General features: G+C 36.7%; 1 protein-coding gene across 2 annotated transcripts in view; it reads left to right on the top strand.

Moving 5' to 3' along the window:
* Positions 1-19081, top strand: part of LOC127844081 (ankyrin repeat domain-containing protein 11-like) — a 125922-nt gene that overhangs the window by 75145 nt on the left and 31696 nt on the right. For both annotated transcript variants that reach the window (XM_052374050.1, XM_052374049.1), the window contains exons 7-9: positions 11953-12060; positions 14696-14810; positions 15780-17606. In XM_052374050.1, the coding sequence (XP_052230010.1) occupies positions 11953-12060; positions 14696-14810; positions 15780-17606 (2050 nt within the window). The remainder of the gene's footprint in view (positions 1-11952; positions 12061-14695; positions 14811-15779; positions 17607-19081) is intronic.

Genomic DNA, 19081 nt, shown 5'->3' with positions numbered 1-19081 from the left:
AAAACGTGACAATACCCGTCAATAAATACTTCTAAGCTGACCACTTTTTATCTTTCTACCGAAAAATTTAGCGGAAAGAAGTTACGGCTAGCAAAAAAATATTTTTTTTGAAAGTAACAAAAAAAAAATTCAGTCGGGCCAATTTTAGTGGGTCGGTCGGGTTATGCCAAACAAAAGAATTTTTAAAGATCTGAACCAGGAAAGTGTGAGTAGGTTAACCCTTTCCCACTTAGATACGTATTTTGCATTTGTAGTCCATTGAAAAGTTAAATGTTATTAAAGACCTTTCTTACAAGATTTAAAGGCTTCATTTCCAACCCTTAGATACTGATGAGCAGCAAACAGCATAAAGCCTGAACAGACTGCGATTTACTCGCAGGCTGTTCTGGTTTAATGCTGTTTGCACATAGCCATTTTCACGTTGCTTCTGAGTGGGAAAGGGTTAATAAACAAAAAACTAGTTTAAGACATAAGTTAATTAATCTGAAGCTCTTTGTCCATAGTTTTGGGCATTTTGCTGCCATAAATTTCTTATTCAACCCCATGAATTGTAATGTATTGTGTTTTATTAGTTTCACTGGCCAGAGGCCAGCGGGGCTTATGTCATGGTCCTGTGTCCGTCATGCGTGCGTCTGTGCGTCCGTGCGTGCGTTAGCTTTTTCTTAAAACATCTTCTTCTCCTAAACTACTGGTCCAATTCTGATGAAATTTCACAGGAATGTTCCTGGGGTGAACCTCTACCAAATTTCTTCAAATTATGCCCCTGGGGTCAAATTTGACCCTGCCCCGGGGGTCACAAAAATGATAATTTGCTTATATAAGGCCTATTTTGTGAAAACTTTCAAAATCTTCTCGTCCATAATCAGTGGGCCTAGGGCTATTAAATTTGGTATGTAAAGACATCTAATAGTCCTCTACCAAATTTCTTCAAATTATGCCCCTGGGGTCAAATTTGACCCTGCCCCGGGGATCACAAAATTGAACATATGCTTATATAAGGCCTATTTTGTGAAAACTTTCAAAATCATCTCGTCTGTAACCATTGGGCCTAGGGCTATCAAATTTGGTATGTAGAGACATCTAATAGTCCTCTACAAAATTTCTTCAAATTATACTCCTGGGGTCAAATTTGACCCTGCCCCGGGGGTCACAAAATTGAACATATGCTTATATAAGGCCTATTTTGTGAAAACTTTCAAAATCTTCTCGTCCATAACCATTGGGCCTAGGGCTATCAAATTTGGTATGTAGAGACATCTAATAGTCCTCTACCACATTTCTTCAAATTATGCCCCTGGGGTCAATTTGACCCTGCTCCGGGGGTCACAAAATTGAACATCTGCTTATATAAGGCCTATTTTGTGAAAACTTTCAAAATCTTCTCGTCCATAACCATTGGGCCTAGGTCTATCAAATTTGGTATGTAGAGATATATTATAGTCCTCTACCAAATTTCTTCAAATTATGCCCCTTGGGTCAAATTTGACCCTGCCCCGGCGGTCACAAAATTGAACATATGCTTATATAAGGCCTATTTTGTGAAAACTTTTAAAATCTTCTTGTCCATAACCATTGGGCCTAGGGCTATCAAATTTGGTATGTAGAGACATCTGATAGTCCTCTACCAAATTTCTTCAAATTATGCCCCTGGGGTCAAATTTGACCCTGCCCCGTGGGTCACAAAATTGAACATATGCTTATATAAGGCCTATTTTGTGAAAACTTTCAAAATCTCCTCATTCATAACCATTGGGCCTAGAGCTATCAAATTTGGTATGTAGAGACATCTAATTGTCCTCTACCAAATTTCAAATTATGCCCCTGGGGTCAAATTTGACCCTGCCCCGGGGGTCACAAAATTGAACATATGCTTATATAAGGCCTATTTTGTGAAAACTTTCAAAATCTTCTCGTCCATAACCATTGAGCCTAGGGCTAATAAATTTAGTATGTAGAGACATCTTATGGTCCTCTACCAAATTTGTTCAAATTATGCCCCTGGGGTCAAATATGACCTTGCCCCAGGGTCCCAAAATTGATCATATGCTTATATAGGGTCTATTTTGTGAAAACTTTTCAAATCTTTCTGTTCATAACCATTGGGCCTAGGGCTACCAAATTTGGTATGTAGTGACATCTTATAGTCCTCTTCCAAGTTTTTTCAAATTATGCCCCTGGGGTCAAGTTTGACCCTGCCCCGAGGGTCACAAAATTGAATATATGCTTATATAAGGCCTATTTTGTGAAAACTTTTAAAATATTCTTGTCCATAACTGTATGGCATAGGGCTACCAAATTTGGTATGTAGTGACTTGTAATAGTTCTCTTCTTAGTTTGTTCAAATTATGCCCCTGGGGTCAAATTTGAAACTGCCCTGGGGGTTACAAAATTGAATATATGCTTATAAAGGTCTTATTAATTGAAAACTTTCAAAATCTTCTTGTCCATAAACATTGGGGGGTAGGGCTACCAAATTTGGTATGTAGTGACATCTTATAGTCCTCTACCAAGTTTGTTCAAATTATGCCCCTGGGGTCAAGTTTGATTCTGCCCCGAGGGTCACAAAATTGAACATATGCTTATATAAGGCCTATTGTGCGAAAACTTTCAAAAGTCTTCTTGTCTATAACCGTATGGCATAGGGCTACCAAATTTGGCAGTAGTGACATGTATTAGTTCTCTTCTTAGTTTGTTCAAATTATGCCCCTGGGGTCAAATTTGAAACTGCCCTGGGGGTCACAAAATTGAATATATGGTTTTCAAGGGCTACTTTTGTTAAAACTTTAAAAACTTCTTTTCCATAACCATTGGGTCTAGGGCTACCAAATTTGGTATGTAGTGACATCTTATAGTTCTCTTCTAAGTTTGTTCATATTATGCCCCTGGGGTCAAATTTGACCCAGCCCCGAGGGTCACAAAATTCAACATACGCTTATATAAGGCCTATTTTGTGAAAACTTTAAAAATCTTCTTGTCCATAAACATCTGGGGCCCGTCTTATCTAACATCGTAGGATATTCTCACCTTAAGATGCAATTTTTGAAGCGCCATATATACTTAACCGTCGCATTTATAATTACTTTTGTTGAACATTTCCATTCATTTCCAAAGAAGCTGTCAAATATCCATTATATTTGAAACATACAAATTATAATCTGTTATATTTTTAAATTACAAAATGCAATCGTAAGTTAACAATGTCGTACGATTTTTGATAAGACGGACCCCTGGCCTAGGGCTACCAAATTTGGTATGTAGTGAAATCTTATCGTTCTCTACCAAGTTTGTTCAAATTATGCCCCAGGGGTCAAATTTGGCCCTGCCCCAGGGGATCAAAAAAATGGAACATTTGCTTATATAAGGCCTATTTTGTGAAAACTTCAAAAATCTTTCTGTCCATAACCATCCAGCCTAAGGCTATCAAATTTGGTATGTAGTGACATCTTATAGTCCTCTACCAAATTTGTTCAAATTTTATCCCTGGGGTCAAATTTGAACCTGCCCGGGGGGTCACAAAATTGAACACATGCTTATATATTGCCTATTTTGTGAAAACTTAAAAAAAAATCTTGTCCATAACCATAAGGCCTAGGGCGGCACAATTTGGTATGTATTGACATTGTATAGTCCTTCACTTAGTTTGTTCAAATTATGCCCCAGGAGTCAAATTTGATCCTGCCCTGGGGGCCACAAAAATGATTATATGCTTATTAAGTGCCTATTTTGTGAAAACTTTAAATATTCTCTTGTCCTTAACCATAAGGCATAGGGCTACCAAATTTGGTATGTAGTGACATCTAACAGTTCTCTACCAAGTTTCTTCAAATTATGCCCCTGGGGTCAAATTTGACCTTGCCCGGGGGGGGTCACAAAACTGAACATACGCTTATATGGGGCCTGTTTTGTGAAAACTTTAAAAATCTTCTTGTCCATAACCATTGGGCCAAGGGCTACCAAATTTGGTATGTAGTGACATCTAATAAATCTCTACCAAATTTGTTCAAATAATGCCTCTGGGGTCAACTTTGACCCTGCCCTGGGGGGTCACAAAATTGAATAAACACTTATAAAGCGCCTATTTTGTGAAATCTTTAAAAAAATTCTTGTTGCAAACCATTCAGACTATGGCTACCTAATTTGGTGTGCAGTAACATCCTAAAGTCCTCTACCAAGTTTGTTCAAATTATGCCCTTTGGGTCAAATTTGACCCTGACCCGCAGGTCACAAATTGAACATTATATACGCTTATATCTTGCTTATTTTGTGAAAACTTTAAAAATATTCTTGTCCTTAACTCTTGGACCTAGGGCTACCATATTTTGTATGTACATGTAGTGGGATATAGTAGTCCTCTACAAAGTTTGCTCAAATTATGCCCCTGGGGTTAAATTTGACCAAGCCCAGGGGGTCACAAAAGTGTACATGTGCTTAAATAGGGCCTATATTTAAGTATTTGCACATGCAGAGAATATTTGTTTCAGCCTTTTTTCAGCAGTGGAGCGATACAGGGCCATCATGGCCCTCTTGTTAGTAAAAGAGGAAAATAAAGTGAATAACATATTGATTATTCATTCTCAAAACCTTAAAAAATCCCAGGCCAAATGAGCCCATGAATATGGATACTGGATAGAGTGTGTGTAATGGAAGGAATTTTATTGCAAAAATAAAACTTTCCCAGACATCAAGACGTCAATGTAGTGCAGGAATAAAGAATAATCTATCAAACAAGACAATTGATTCCTAGTGGCATTACTTATCTACCGCAGACTTGATATTGGAGAGATTGATGATAGTCTTTTTCCACCCCACCCACCACCAAAGGTTGGCATATCAAAATTGATCTGATGCTATCTTTGTCTGTCTGACAGATAGTCTTTCTTCCCTTTAAATTTGAAAGTTATTATCAGAAGACTATCTATATCAGGAATATTTTAATTTATGAAGGTGTTTAATTGAAAGATAAAATGCCAAGCACAAGAGCTATTATTCTTTCACAGCCTTTACATGGTTATTTTCCTTTGTTAACCCTTTCCCACTGAGATACCTATTTTGACACATTTTTAGTCCCTCAAAAAATTATATATAATTAAAGTCCTGTCTTAGGAGATTCAAGTTTTAATGACTTTATTTCTGACTCTTAGATACTGATAAGCTGCAAACAGCATAAAGCCTGAACAGACTGCAAGGTAATCGCAGGCTGTTCTGGTTTTTATGCTGTTTGCACATTATGACATACCCATTTTCACTTTGCTTCTGAGTGGGAATGGCTTAATTTGTCCTTTCTAACGAAAACACTAATAGGCATTAAATGAAGTGAAATAAAACTTCATGTATTGATAACAGACATTGACTGGGTGACAGGGTACACTTACCATAACTCTTTCTCTATTACTTTTGTAGTTACTGCCCTTGTTTATTTTTTTGTACGGAACTTTTTTTTAATTCTTTAGTTTTCTTGTGCAAGACATGACTCTACAAGTAATATTGAAAGACAGCTTGTTTGCGGGCTTCATTTTTAGATGGGCGCTTTAGCGCCCGTCTAAAGTGCTTAGTGTGAAATTCAGGTCGATACGGCCTAGGTATGATTAACCCAATACCCGTTGCGTATCCGCGCAAGAATGAGTTGTATAATTTATGCAAGAGGTTTGAGTTCTTCAATTATGTGTATTCACAAATGGAAACATTATATTAATATCGTGTTACATTCAATATTTTCGAACGGTGTTTTATAGAAAAGAATCAATAAACAATGATTGTATTGTACGTGTCGCGGAGGAGATTGTTTATGAATGATTAAAATAGTTCACTTTCTGCTGCGTGTGCGTGACGTAGTATTTTCGCTCAGCTCATTCATAAATCTGAGGCTGGCGATAAACAAAGGGGAGTCCGTGTGAGAATAACGCAGTAGTATAAGGTTACGCTTGTTTATATTCACAGGTCTCAATTAATAATACGTTGACCACGAGTTCAACAATTATTACTGGGATACGATAGACAACATACAACAATGTTTCATTATCGCTGAAATTGTCAAAAAACATTTAAATATAACAATAATATTCTCTAAAAAATGTAGTCTTGCTGTTTTGAAATAAGGTTTGGAATAATGTTTTCTAAATAACTTAATTCAAAACAAAAGTTTAATTATAGTGTTTTTTACTTGTTAGTCGCATATTTACCGCATTATAATGTGTGTTATAATAGGCAAACCATACATTAGTAAAATTCAATCTGCCTTCGCACATAGAAGGAATGGGTCAATTAGGTGCTGCGTTTCCTTAGCTTACTTCAGTTAGAGGTCAATTATTTACGTAATAGCAATCACAAGGCTCCGACTTCAAAGGATTTGCGGAGCGTTCTTACATAATAAAAGTCGTAGTCGCATGGTATTTGCGTTTTGCGTCCTATTTGGTCACGTGCTTCTTTTTCCCGGTTGTTTTGGCATTCATGATATGAGGCTATTAATAGATGCGCCTGTCGATAAACAAAGGAAAGTTTACGGGTTATAACAACGCAATAGGTTACGCTCTCGCATACAACTCAATGACGTAGTGCAGGTCGTAAATTGAGAGATTCGGGAAAAGTTGACGCTTATTTATATTCTCAATTAATAAAACGTTGAACATAAGTTCAACAATAACTTCAGCGATACGATAGACAAAAAAAGTTTCATTATTGCTTAACCCGAATATAACAAACAATTTATAATAATAATACGAATGCAATAGTAGAAGGTTAGTAGAAGGTTAAGCTTGTTTTATTCACAGTTCTCAATACATAGACAGTTGGATATGAGTTCATCAATTACTACAGGCATACTATAGGCAACCTCGAAAATGCTTTTTAATCGCTAAAACCGAAAACAACTTAATATATTATATTAAATATATTTATAACAATAAATGTCTTTTAAAAATGTAGTCGGCGTATACGCTGACTTTGAAATAAAATTAGCAATTTACTTTTCTAAATAATTAAATACAATTTAACAAAAGTTAAACTATTGTGTTGTGTTTTTCACTTGTAAGCTGCATATTCACCGCATGAAATGTGTGTTAGCATTGTCAAACCACACATTAGTGTGAGTAAATAAAATATATACTACGGTAGAGCACTTCATATGTGTCCTCATATGCCTTGTTATGAGTATCTTTCTTCACTATCGAAATATATCGTATGTTTATATTTTATTTAAACGCAGTTTTCTTTCGACACATTTAAATCACACGTCAATAGCGCCGTCATGCGAAAATGGGTCTTATGCGTTTCGGCAAGCGTTTGTTAAACCATACATGTGCTTTTGCGCAGTCAGGCCATAGGCGATGCTGTTCGCTTTAAAATCACTCAATATGTTATGTTTCTCCTTACCAGAAGGAGAGATAGCTGAGTGGGCTATTTATATGATGGGCGCATATGGAATAAGACCCATTTTCGCATGACGAGGGTCATTACAAATCTCATTGCGAATTGAAAATGCCACATTTAAGAACAATGCTTTTTGATACAAAATTGAATTGAAAATAGCAAACTTGTTAATAATGGCAGCCTATCCACACATTAAGGAATGATTTCCAGACGTGCTGACCAAGTACGGCAAACATTGTGGTATGATAATTAAACGATTTTCTCTTGTCGTGACACTATACTATTTCGCTAATGATTGTTTTCTCATCTTGGAGGCGAAAGTGAAATTCTGCGAGATGGATTGTAACGCGTAATTGTAACAGGGCCACAATTTGTGTCGTTTGAGCATACAGTGTGTAGTCCGGAATTCCTTACACTGAACAGTGCTACATCCTTTGAATTGAGCACATACGCAGTGATGTAGCAAAAATTCAGAGGTTGTATCTCGAATCAGCTTATTAAATATTCGAAAATATTCATGCGTGTCTGTTGGCGTTATGTAAAAGTCACAAAGATGAAAACTGAAACAGCTATGCCTAAAAGCGCATTAGTGCTCTATACCTATGTTTATGTTAGCGTTGTTGACACCGTGTGAACTGCTCGGGTAATAAGTAAAGCATAAACAGCAATGTTTATATACTTTTATTCCTCCATATACAAGATACGAAGATTGTTGTATATTTGAATTTGTATATGGTGTCAAAAATCAAAAGTTTTGTACACGGAACTTTCATTATGAATTTATATTCTTGGTGTGATAGTCATTTGATATTAGAAAAAAATATTCCTTTAATATGATGGTGACTGCAAATTTTCTTTATTTTAAGGTATCATTACCATTTTCATCATACTTTCTATGCTTTCAGAACTTCCAAAAAGCATGTTGTTTTTATTTTGTCTGAGTTATTTCTATGAAATAATAAGGCTGATAAAAAGTGCACACAAAACTCGACCCGTGCGCTATGACACACACTTTATAAAGTTGAATGGCGTGTGTTCATTTCAAACTTGCGATTGATTTTCAAAAATGAATTGCGTGTTAAATTATGCAATAGCGAACATCTTCAGTGCCTTCAGCGCTTTGATTATAATAATTAAACGTATTTCTTCTGCAAGGTACAGAAAATACCCTTGAAAATATAAAATTGTATGTATACTCATTAACATAATTTTATAATTTTTATTTGTTAAATATGACATGCAAATAAACTCATAAACGTCAGCTTGAAGGTCATATGAAAACATGAAGATGAAACATAATAGCTGTGTACAGACATTGTGAGATAACAGAGCCGTAATTATGGCATCACATACCTGGTACATGATGATAATTAACAAAATTAATCAATACGCAGAATGCAGTCATAAGATAGATTCTTATCTAATAGTGTTACACTTGCTTTCTATTTTTAACCCTTTCCCCTATAAGATGAAAACTGCAAAAGGCTTTTGCAACCAGCATAAAATCAGAACAGCCTGCGAGTAAATTGTAGTCTGTTCAGGTTTTATGCCATTTGCTGCTCATCAGTATCTTAGGGTTGGAAATGAAGCCTTTAAAACTTTAATATGGTTAGAAAGGTCTTAAAAATACATTAAAATGTGTATCTAAGTGGTAAAGGGTTAATGCATAATTATACCAGAGAAATGAATTTCTGTTATTATATTTCCCACAGTCTGTGTCCATTTGTCTGTAAAACTGTAGACAGAAGCATGTCAGACAAAGTGTTATATTACTGTTATCTGTATCATAAAATGGAACCTAGCTGTCAATGTCATATCCTTAAATAAAGTGAAATGCATTAATTGAGTTGACATTTGTTGAAGTAATTAAAGTCAAATGTTAAAGTAGTCATCTCACACAAGCTCTGTAGAATGTGAATGTCAAATCTCTGAAACATTGGAGCCATGCTCTGTGAAAAGGGGGTTTAATGCATGTGAATAAAGTGTTGTCTCAGATAAGCACGTGCAGTCTGCACAGGCTAATCAGGAACAACACTTTCTGCTTTTATGATATATTTCATTTCAAGAAAGTCTCTTCTTAGCAAAAATTCAGTTTAGACGGAAAGTGTCGTCCCTGATTAGCCTGTGCAGACTGCACATGCATTTAACCCCCTTTTCACAGAGCGCAGCTCATTTAGAAAACTTATGATGAAAAAACATAATCAACATGAAAAAAAAAATCAAAAAAACAAAAACAAAATAGTTTATGTAACAAAACGGTATGTCTCTGGCAAGATTATATCAACCCATCACTTACGAGACCTTGCTGTCTTAATGGCATACAGCTTTATAAAAGAAATCAGTCATTTCATGCCTAATAAATGCCTGTAATGTGGGGAGGGTGTGTTTGAATTTTTTGTGTCCATTTGTCTGTAAAACTGTAGACAGAAACATGTCAGACAAAGTACCCCCTCAATTGTTTCACTTTACCCTTTCAGTGCGGGAACCAAATTTTGAAGGCCTTTGCAAACAGTTTGGATCCAGATGAGACGCCACAAAATGTGGTGTCTCATCAGGATCCAAACTGTTTGCTATTCTGATAATATTCTTTGAAAAAAATCGAAGAAAATGCTAATTTTAGAAATTCAGCAGACAACATTTTAGCAGACGACAAATTTCCCAGCATGCAAAGGGTTAACAACAATCAACCTTGAATTGTTTCTCATGATACCAAGCTGTGCAATGTTCAAATGTTATAATTCTATGTTAACCCATTCCCCTTTCAGAAGCAAAGTGAAAATGACTTCTGCAACCAGCATAAAACCAGAACAGCCTGCGAGTAACTCCCAGTCTGAATAGGTTTTATGCTGTTTGCTGCTCATCAATAACTTAGGGTTGGAAATGAAGCATCTAAAACTTGAAATAAGTAAAAAAGGTATTAAATTAAATGCAACTTTTTAAACGATTACAAATGCTGTCCCGTAATCGTTCATAGTTCATGGACGACACATAGTTACTGGCAATGTTTATTACTCTTAAATTACCGGTGTGTAGCCTATCATTCGATATCTCGTCATGCGCGAATTGCCAAGATGACGAGATTTGCATTAACTACCATTTTCTCGTGTCACGCATGGGACAAGTCGGTCCCTCTCTATTTTATCGGTTTCTCTGCATAATATAGGATAAAATATTCAACAACACCATGTATCAGTTTCTAGTCCAATTTAATGTCTAACATACTTAATATTTTCGGTTATACAAATACAGTCTGATAGCTACATGATCGTATCTTTCTCGATCCGTACACCTCCAAGTCTAAACGCTAACTCCCTTGTTTCCCTCTAACATCTGGCCCGTGAAACTCAGTTATGAATCCCATTGGTCAGTGTTCTATGTGTCTTTATTTCTAATTGGCTGAATTACAATCTGGAGAAGTCACTATTCAAGTATGCACACGTTAATGAGCGTTGTGGTACAAATAATAAATAATGCAAATACAGCCTAAGGCTTGTGTCAACAGCATTGTAACCCCTTTGTTGTTAATGCATACTCGCTACTGATATACTTGTCAATATTTCGTACATAAAGAAAACCCAAATATTTCACCCAATTTCTCATCATTATTTGACAATGCGTCAAAATAGGTATCTAAGTGTTAAAGGGTTAAGAACTAATTAAGTTATGTTCCCTTTTGCAACTTAAAATGTTTATGACATGGATTGTCAAGGTTGTTACTTACAGGCTATATTATAAATGTTGCTTATGGTCTTAAGTGTGTTTTTTTCATTCAAATTTTGGACTGGTAGGGGGACCAATTCCCAATGGAAAAAAGTATATATTTTTCCCAAATGGGACCTAAAAATTCCCAATTGAAGGTATATATAGGTCAAAACATGTCAATTATCTCCAAATCCGGCTTTATAATTTGAATTTTAGTAAATATAACATTGACATCACTTTTATTATTACTTTAAAGTATACATAATCATAAAATCAACTAAATTAATTAGCCAATTTTAGTCAAAAAGACATGATTTTTCCCAATCCAAAGGGACCCAGCCCCATTCCCAAAATGGTGGAAAAACACACTGGTCTTTCAGTTTTTACAGCTGTAAATGCATTGTAATGAAAACATTAGTCATTACTGTGACAATCTCTAGTGTTTAATGTGTTTCTATTTATGGTCTATTTTCAGTTGGTGCATTATATGCACATGCCATGCCAAGGCCACATTTGTCTCTACTGTGACAGTCTGTAGTTTTTAATGTGTGTCTGTTTGTGGTCTATTTTCAGTTGGTACTGCTGCATGAGCATTCATTGTCATGGGAACATTGTTCATTACTGTGGCAGATATGCATTTCAGCCCATTTGTTGTGCCTTAAAAAAAATCAGATTAAATTGAAGACTTTTCTTTATGGATTACATTTGTTATTGCTTCATTTCAAACTCTAATATATACTGATGAGCAGCAACCAGCAAATATCATCAACAGACTGCAAGTTACTCGCAGGCTGTTCACGCTTTATGTTGGTTGCATATAGCCATTTTCACTTCGCTTCTAAGTGGGAAGGGATAAGAGTGTTTCTGTTTATGATCTACTTTCAGTTGGTACAGCTGTTGTTGAAGCACGGTGCCAACCCACTTCAGCAGAATGCCAAGGGAAAAACAGCCCTGGATGTGGCGTCCTCCCCAGAAATGGTTCGCGTCTTAAAAGTAAGGATTTTCCCTTCTTGCAATGTATTTATTTGAACTCAAGTCCGGTGGAGAGCAATTGCGTATTAGTCCCTCATCAGTTAATGATAAGTTGTAACCCGAGATCTTCACTTTGAAATAAGCCATCTAATATGGGGCAATAAACGCTAGCCCATTTTATCCACCAAATATAGTTGCATTCAAATATAAATGGTTGATATAGTAAGTGATTTAAATGGATGTTATATATGCCATGCAGCTTTGCTTGTAGCCACAGATTTGCGGGTTTTTAGCTCACCTGAGCACAACATGCTTATGATGAGCTTTTGTAATCACCTTTTGTCCGTTGTTCGTTGTCTGTCGTCAGGCGTGTTTCACCAACATTAACCTTAGAGGCCACATTCATCGAGCATGAAACTTTGTAAGAATATTTTTCTCAATTATACCTCAGCCAAGTGTGAAACTGGGTCATGTGGCCTCAGAAACAAGGTCACTTGGTAAAATTACAGAAAAAGCTTGTGAACTCTTTAGAAGTCATATTTTTGTCCAATCTTCATGACTCTTGGTCAGAACATCCTTGTCTGGTATGGATCAAAAGTCATGCAAACCTGACTGGGTTAGTCATAGGAATATGAAATTTTACAATAATTGTGCAATTCACAGAATTATACAGTCATAATTGTCTGTTCTTTGCAAATGTTGACACTAATGGACTTTTGTATAGTCAATTATTTCAAATTATTTCATTTTGTGTTGGTTTGAAGAAGATGCAAACAGATGTAATAGATCTGCTGACCATTACCATATTAATTATTATGCCCCCCTTCGAAGAAGAGGGGGTATATTGTTTTGCACATGTTGGTCGGTCCGTCCACCATATGGTTTCCTGATGATAACTCAAGAACGCTTAGGCCTAGGATCATGAAACTTCACAGGTACATTGATCTTGACTGGCAGATGACCCCTATTGATTGTCAGGTCACTAGGTCAAAGGTCAAGGTCACAGTGACTCGAAACAGTAAAATGGTTTCCGGATGATAACTCAACCATGCTTAATCCTAGGATCATGAAACTACATAGGAGCATTGATCATGACTGGCAGATGACCCCAATTGATTTTCAGTTCACTAGGTCAAAGGTCAAGGTCACAGTGACTCGAAACAGTAAAATGGTTTCAGGATGATAACTCAAGAATGCTTATGCCTAGGATCATGAAACTTCATAGGTAAATTGATAATGACTGGCAGATGACCGCTATTGATTTTCAGGTCACTAGGTCAAAGGTCAAGGTCACAGTGACTCGAAATAGTAAAATGGTTTCCGGATGATAACTCAAAAATGCTTACGCCTAGGAACATGAAACTTCATAGGTGCATTGATCATGACTGGCAGATGACCCCTATTAATTTTCAGGTCACTAGGTCAAAGGTCAAGCTCACAGTGACTCGAAACAGTAAAATGGTTTCCTGATGATAACTCAAGAATAATTAGGCCTAGGATCATGAAACTTCATAGGCACATTGATCATGACTGGCAGATGACCCCTATTGATTTTCAGGTCACTAGGTCAAAGGTCAAGGTCACAGTGACATAAAACGTATTCACACAATGGCTGCCACTACAACTGACAGCCCATATGGGGGGCATGCATGTTTTACAAACAGTCCTTGTTTATTATAGCTTCCATATTTTGCAGTAATGCATAGTGGATGTAATAGTATATATATTTGTCACTCCCTTTTAAATTCTGGCATTATCTGAATTTATAATGTCTGTTAAATGTTATGTTAAGAATTATGTATAGAATTACAGTGCAATATCCTCTCACTTGTGCAATTATATGCACTGATGCGCCAATTGTCAATTTATTGCTGTTTTTTTTGTGTGTTAAATTTTGCATCTGTAGCCTTCATGAAATTTATCAACCACCATGGCCAGAAATAACATGAAAGATATTCTTTTCTTTGACAGTTACTAAAATAAACAGCGTTTTTCATCAATTAAGTATTATGTGGATAATGGTACTATTAGCACTCAGAGTTTAGCAAACCTTAGAACAACACACTCATGGTGAGCTTTTTTATCCCATTTTGTCAGTGATGTGTGGGACATTTTCCTTTTATGGCTTAATGAAAACTTGTTGACGCTATATTAGACACATTTATTTGTCAATCTTATTGCCTTGTAAACACAAGATGTATGGTACACACTAGCTGAAGTTCCAGTTAATATAATACTATTACAGGTGCCAATTATATATCAGAATATAGAAGTCATAATCGTTGCACTGTTCAGTAAAAGTAAAGCAACTCAATAACGATTTCAAATTTTTGAGGTTTTAAAGCCAAGCTATATTTTTTAAATGAAGAATTTGGTTATACATATTTAACATGTTTAAATTTGAAGGGGGCAGGAGTTTCAAAGGGTTGGTGTGTTTATTGCTTAGCCTGATGTGGGAAAACGGGGCTATTTGCATGTGCGTAAAATGTCGGCCAAGATTAGCCTGTGCTAGACTAATCAACACAGGCTAATCCAGAACGACACTGTCTGCTTTTATGGAATTTTTTATATAAAGAAAGTTTCTTCTTAATGAAAATCAAGTGCATTTGACTACACAAGCTAATCATGTTGTGGGTAAATGTGTTTTTGTTTGCAGAAGGAGATCATTTGTTCTGCCAGTGACAGTTCCAGTATAGAGGACCTGAGGTCGCCAAACTCACCCGATAGCGTGAACTCCTATAAAGACGATGAGAAGAGTCTCGATGGTGATGGTAGGTGTGATATCATCAGCCTAGCTCTGGGAAAACAGCGCTTAATGCATAAAGAGTCGATCCAGCTTAGCTTGTGCATACTGCACAGGCTAATCAGGGATAGCCTTTTTCACCATAATTGGATTTTTTCTGGAAAGATACTTCCTTTAAATGAAAAATACCATGAAAGCGGAAGTGTTGTCCCCGATTAGCCTGCGGGAACTGCTGCAGAGGCTAATCTCGGACGACACTTTTTGCACATGCATTACGCCTGGTTTTTCCAGAACAGGGCTCTTATGTTTTTCCGTTTGTTTGTTTAAACCTATTTATTGTACCCTGTCAGGGGGTATAGTTTCCCCATTAATTAGCTTTTTGTGACACTCTTGAATCTGTTTTCTGGGTAGAACCAGTACTTTTGTCTTAAGAAAAGAAAATTTTTGTTTAAAAGCTGACCTCAGAATTGCTAGGCAAACACCATTTCCACACAAGGATACATCTACTTCCTGTATTGGCATAAATTGTCCATATTGTAGATCCTGTAGTATAAACTTTGCTGTATATATAAAAAATGAATGCAAAGGAAAATGGAAACTTTGTCATATAATTTTGTTTATGGTCAGAACTTTTTCTGTCTGTATATTGTAATATTTTTTCAAATATGTATATTGCTCTCCGTTGTGAACCATAAAAATATTTGGGCTGTGCGCAGTGAAATAGGGGTTTAAAGCATGTGCGTAAAGTATCGTCCCAGATTAGCCTGTGCAGTTTGCACAGGTTAATCAGGGATGACACTTTCCACTTTTATGATATTTTTCGTTTCAAGAAAGTCTCTACTCAGCAAAATCCAGTTTAGGCGGAAAGTGTCATCCTTAATTAGCCTGTGCAGACTGCGCAGGCTTATCTGGGACTACATTTAACGCACATGCATTAAACCCCTTTTTCACAGAGCACGGCTCATATACATGTGTACAAACAATAATTTTGTTTCAGATCTTAATCACCACAACGACCGACACAATTCCTTTTCAACGGGTCGCAGAATGTCTATAGGCGCCCCAAAATCTCCGGGTGACGGTAAACTGGCCTCCCCAAGGCTGTGTTTGAAATTCCACCGCGACCACCTTGGCCAAACGAGCCATAAATCTATGGACTCGACTTATAGCGTGACCAACATATCTGTCTCCGAAGTGGACTTGATGTTTTCACCGGTGGATAGTCCGGCTTCAAGCGTGGACAGTGACTTATTGCTAGGATTGACGAATTCATCGCACATTACTACCAGCAACCGAGTGAAAATCACCGTTCCCGATGATGACAGTCTGGATTCAAACCAGTCACATGAAAAGTCCAATTATCAGCTTATACCCGCGGATAATGCCTCTTCATGTGACGGCACCAAACAATTGCAAACGCGCGAGTTGTGGCCTGAACAAAATGTGAATCAGAATAAACAGAGTCATGGGGATGTGACATTTTCTTCGGACTCTTTTCCGTACTCTCTTAAAGCAGATTCCAAAACTTCGCTCCAGCCTATGGGAACTCTGCCGTTTCAGCCAAGTTCGCAGTTTGACAACATTTCCATATTGTCGCAGGATGACGAAGACTCACTTTTGCCAGATCTTGAAATAGAAACGGAAAAGATAGAAAAATCCATTCCAGAATCGAAAGTAGATGATAGTAATAGTAAATTGGTGAACTCATTCAAGGATGTGTTGAATTCTTTGTCATCCACAAGTGCGACCTCAGACTCGGCCTCAGTGTCAAATATCTCAAATATCTCGCCTGTGATGGAGAGTGGCGTTAGTTCGAACTCTGCTGTAACAGATTCTCAGGATATTCGTCATTCGGCTGGCGATTTCTTAGAATCGGAGCCTCTGAATATTGTTTCCTCATCTGAACCGATATCTTGTGTCAGTGATAGCGAAAAGAGTGTTTCCGTGAATGAGGAATTGACAGAAAAAGCGGTATCTAGTGATAACAATAAGAACCAAAATTCTAATAATTATGTGACAGAAATATCTTTATCAGAGAAAACTGGTAATCAGTCAGACATTGTAAGGGCCTGCTCACCTATAAGCCCTGAAATTGATGTTACCAGTTCTCGCCCGACCACGCCAAAAGTTCCTCCGTTAAAAATAATAATTCCGCCAAAATCTCAATCGGCCTTATCGACACCCACTTGTTCGGAGACAAACGACGGGTTGAAACTTGTTGTAACAAACGTCAAGTCTGCTTTACCATATGTGATAAACCCGTACCAAAATCCTGCCACTGCTGAGATGGTCAAAAATAGTGATTCCAAACAAAATAATCACGTTCAGGCTTTGATTAGCACATTTGAGTTTTTGTCAAACAATAAAAACAGCTCTGGTATAGACGAGCGGTCACATTTCTCTGAAAGTGTTTTACGTAAGGAAGTGCTAACTTGTAGTAGCATTGTTGGTAATAGTGGTGTGCCAAATGTTAAAAGTGTCGGGGAAACAACGGATAAATCTAAGTATGATAAAATGGAAGAAATTACAAGGGAGTCTTATGGGTTAATAGACAGTGCCAGCAATGGCAACAGAGGTATAAATGTAGAGTGTGAAAATGGTTCTGTGTATTTAGATAGTTTGAATATCAAAGGTGTCAAAAGTGAGACAGATAATATTTGCCGTGACGATTTGAAAAAAGGGGACACATCGCAGCGGGTCCTACGTAGCACTGTCAGATCTCAGCTGAACTCTAATGTATTGGACTCTAAGGCAGTCCAAAATCGAGCTCCCAAAACTTCTCAGGAGAGAGCACAAGATAAATTAGAAAAAACAGAAAAGAACAGTAAGTTACATGTACTTGTCTCCTCATTCAGCCGTTTTTTTCCTTCTTTAACTAGTACCGGGGAACGGTACCTTTCCCAAAGCCTACCGGAGGCTTCCCAATTTTAGCACCGGACCTTTCCCAATCTCGATATCTACCGTTCCGAACGATTTTAGGTGCCGTTCCCAATAGCCAGTGCCTTTTATTTTCGCTGGAAATATCTTTTGATATTGTCGAGCCTTTCATTTTCGGCCATTTATTTTCGCCGGACATTGTTGCGTAGAAAGTAAACAAAACTGTTCAAATGGGGCGCAACTCTAACCGCTGTGTAAAATGTGAATGGATTACATAACCGCGACGAGTGATCGATATTTCCCGTGAAAGAATTCCATCGCTAAGACCAGTCTTCCTTACATCAATAAACTTTCTCAACACTAATTTTTCGTTGACATTAAAAAAACGTAACCGTATTGAGTTAAATGCGCATATTACTTCTATGTATAGTTTTTTAAGTGTAAAATCCGGACAGTAACTATTCGGATACGGATATAAACAAATAAAAGTTTAACATAAAATTAAAAATAATGAGACATGGGTGTAAAATCCTATAGTTATTTACAACATATACATAAGCATTAAATGGCACATGATCTTAATATCTTATTTGATGATTTGAAAAAAAATCTAAACAAAATATAAGACTTACCTTTAAAAATTATTGTTAAAGCATTCCACTCTAAAAACTCATTTTGGTTACGTGTGACTATTCTCACTGTCTATTGTTAAAAGATGTCAAACCAGTACAAGATCCATTGTTGTTGTTTTTGTTTAGTTTTTAAGTTTTTAATTTAACTCACATGAAACATTGCAGGGCTTGTAAGACTTTTAAGGGCTAAAAAAAATTATTAATATTATTTTTTATGCAACCTCAGTGCTTATGCCTATCACTGGAAGATATTTTTTCCAATTGACGGGCACATTCTAACTGAAGTGGCAATAACACAATTTTCACATGACATGATACGATAGTCGAAATATCATAACCGTACTGTAGTTTTTCTGTCAAAACCTAGAGTTTAAAATGCTTTGTGATGCAGAATACAGCCCCTAATGATAGATTACATGCATTTTAAAGGTTCCCATTTCATCAATTTTGCGACTCGAATTTTTCCCAATTCATTGATTTCGCGACTCGTTTTTTTTTCCCAATTTGAAGATTTCACGACTCGAAAAATTCCCAATTGTAGGGGTACAGGTACCTTTCCCCTTTGGGGAAAAAAAACGCTGTCATTTACTCTTACCATATATTAAAGTCATTACCATTAACAGTAAAAAAAGCACCACAAAACCACAATGACGTACCTGTATGAACTTATAAGGAAAAGAACAGACTTTTTATGCCCATGGAGGGTGGCAAATAGTTTTTGAACTGTCCGTCTGTCCGAAAACTTTTACATTGGACATAACTTTTGCAATATTTAACCCTTTCCTTGACA

The sequence above is a fragment of the Dreissena polymorpha genome, chromosome 9 (genome assembly GCF_020536995.1).
Source record: "Dreissena polymorpha isolate Duluth1 chromosome 9, UMN_Dpol_1.0, whole genome shotgun sequence".
Taxonomy (NCBI): Eukaryota; Metazoa; Mollusca; class Bivalvia; order Myida; family Dreissenidae; genus Dreissena; species Dreissena polymorpha.
This window is presented reverse-complemented; position numbering and strand designations above follow the sequence as displayed.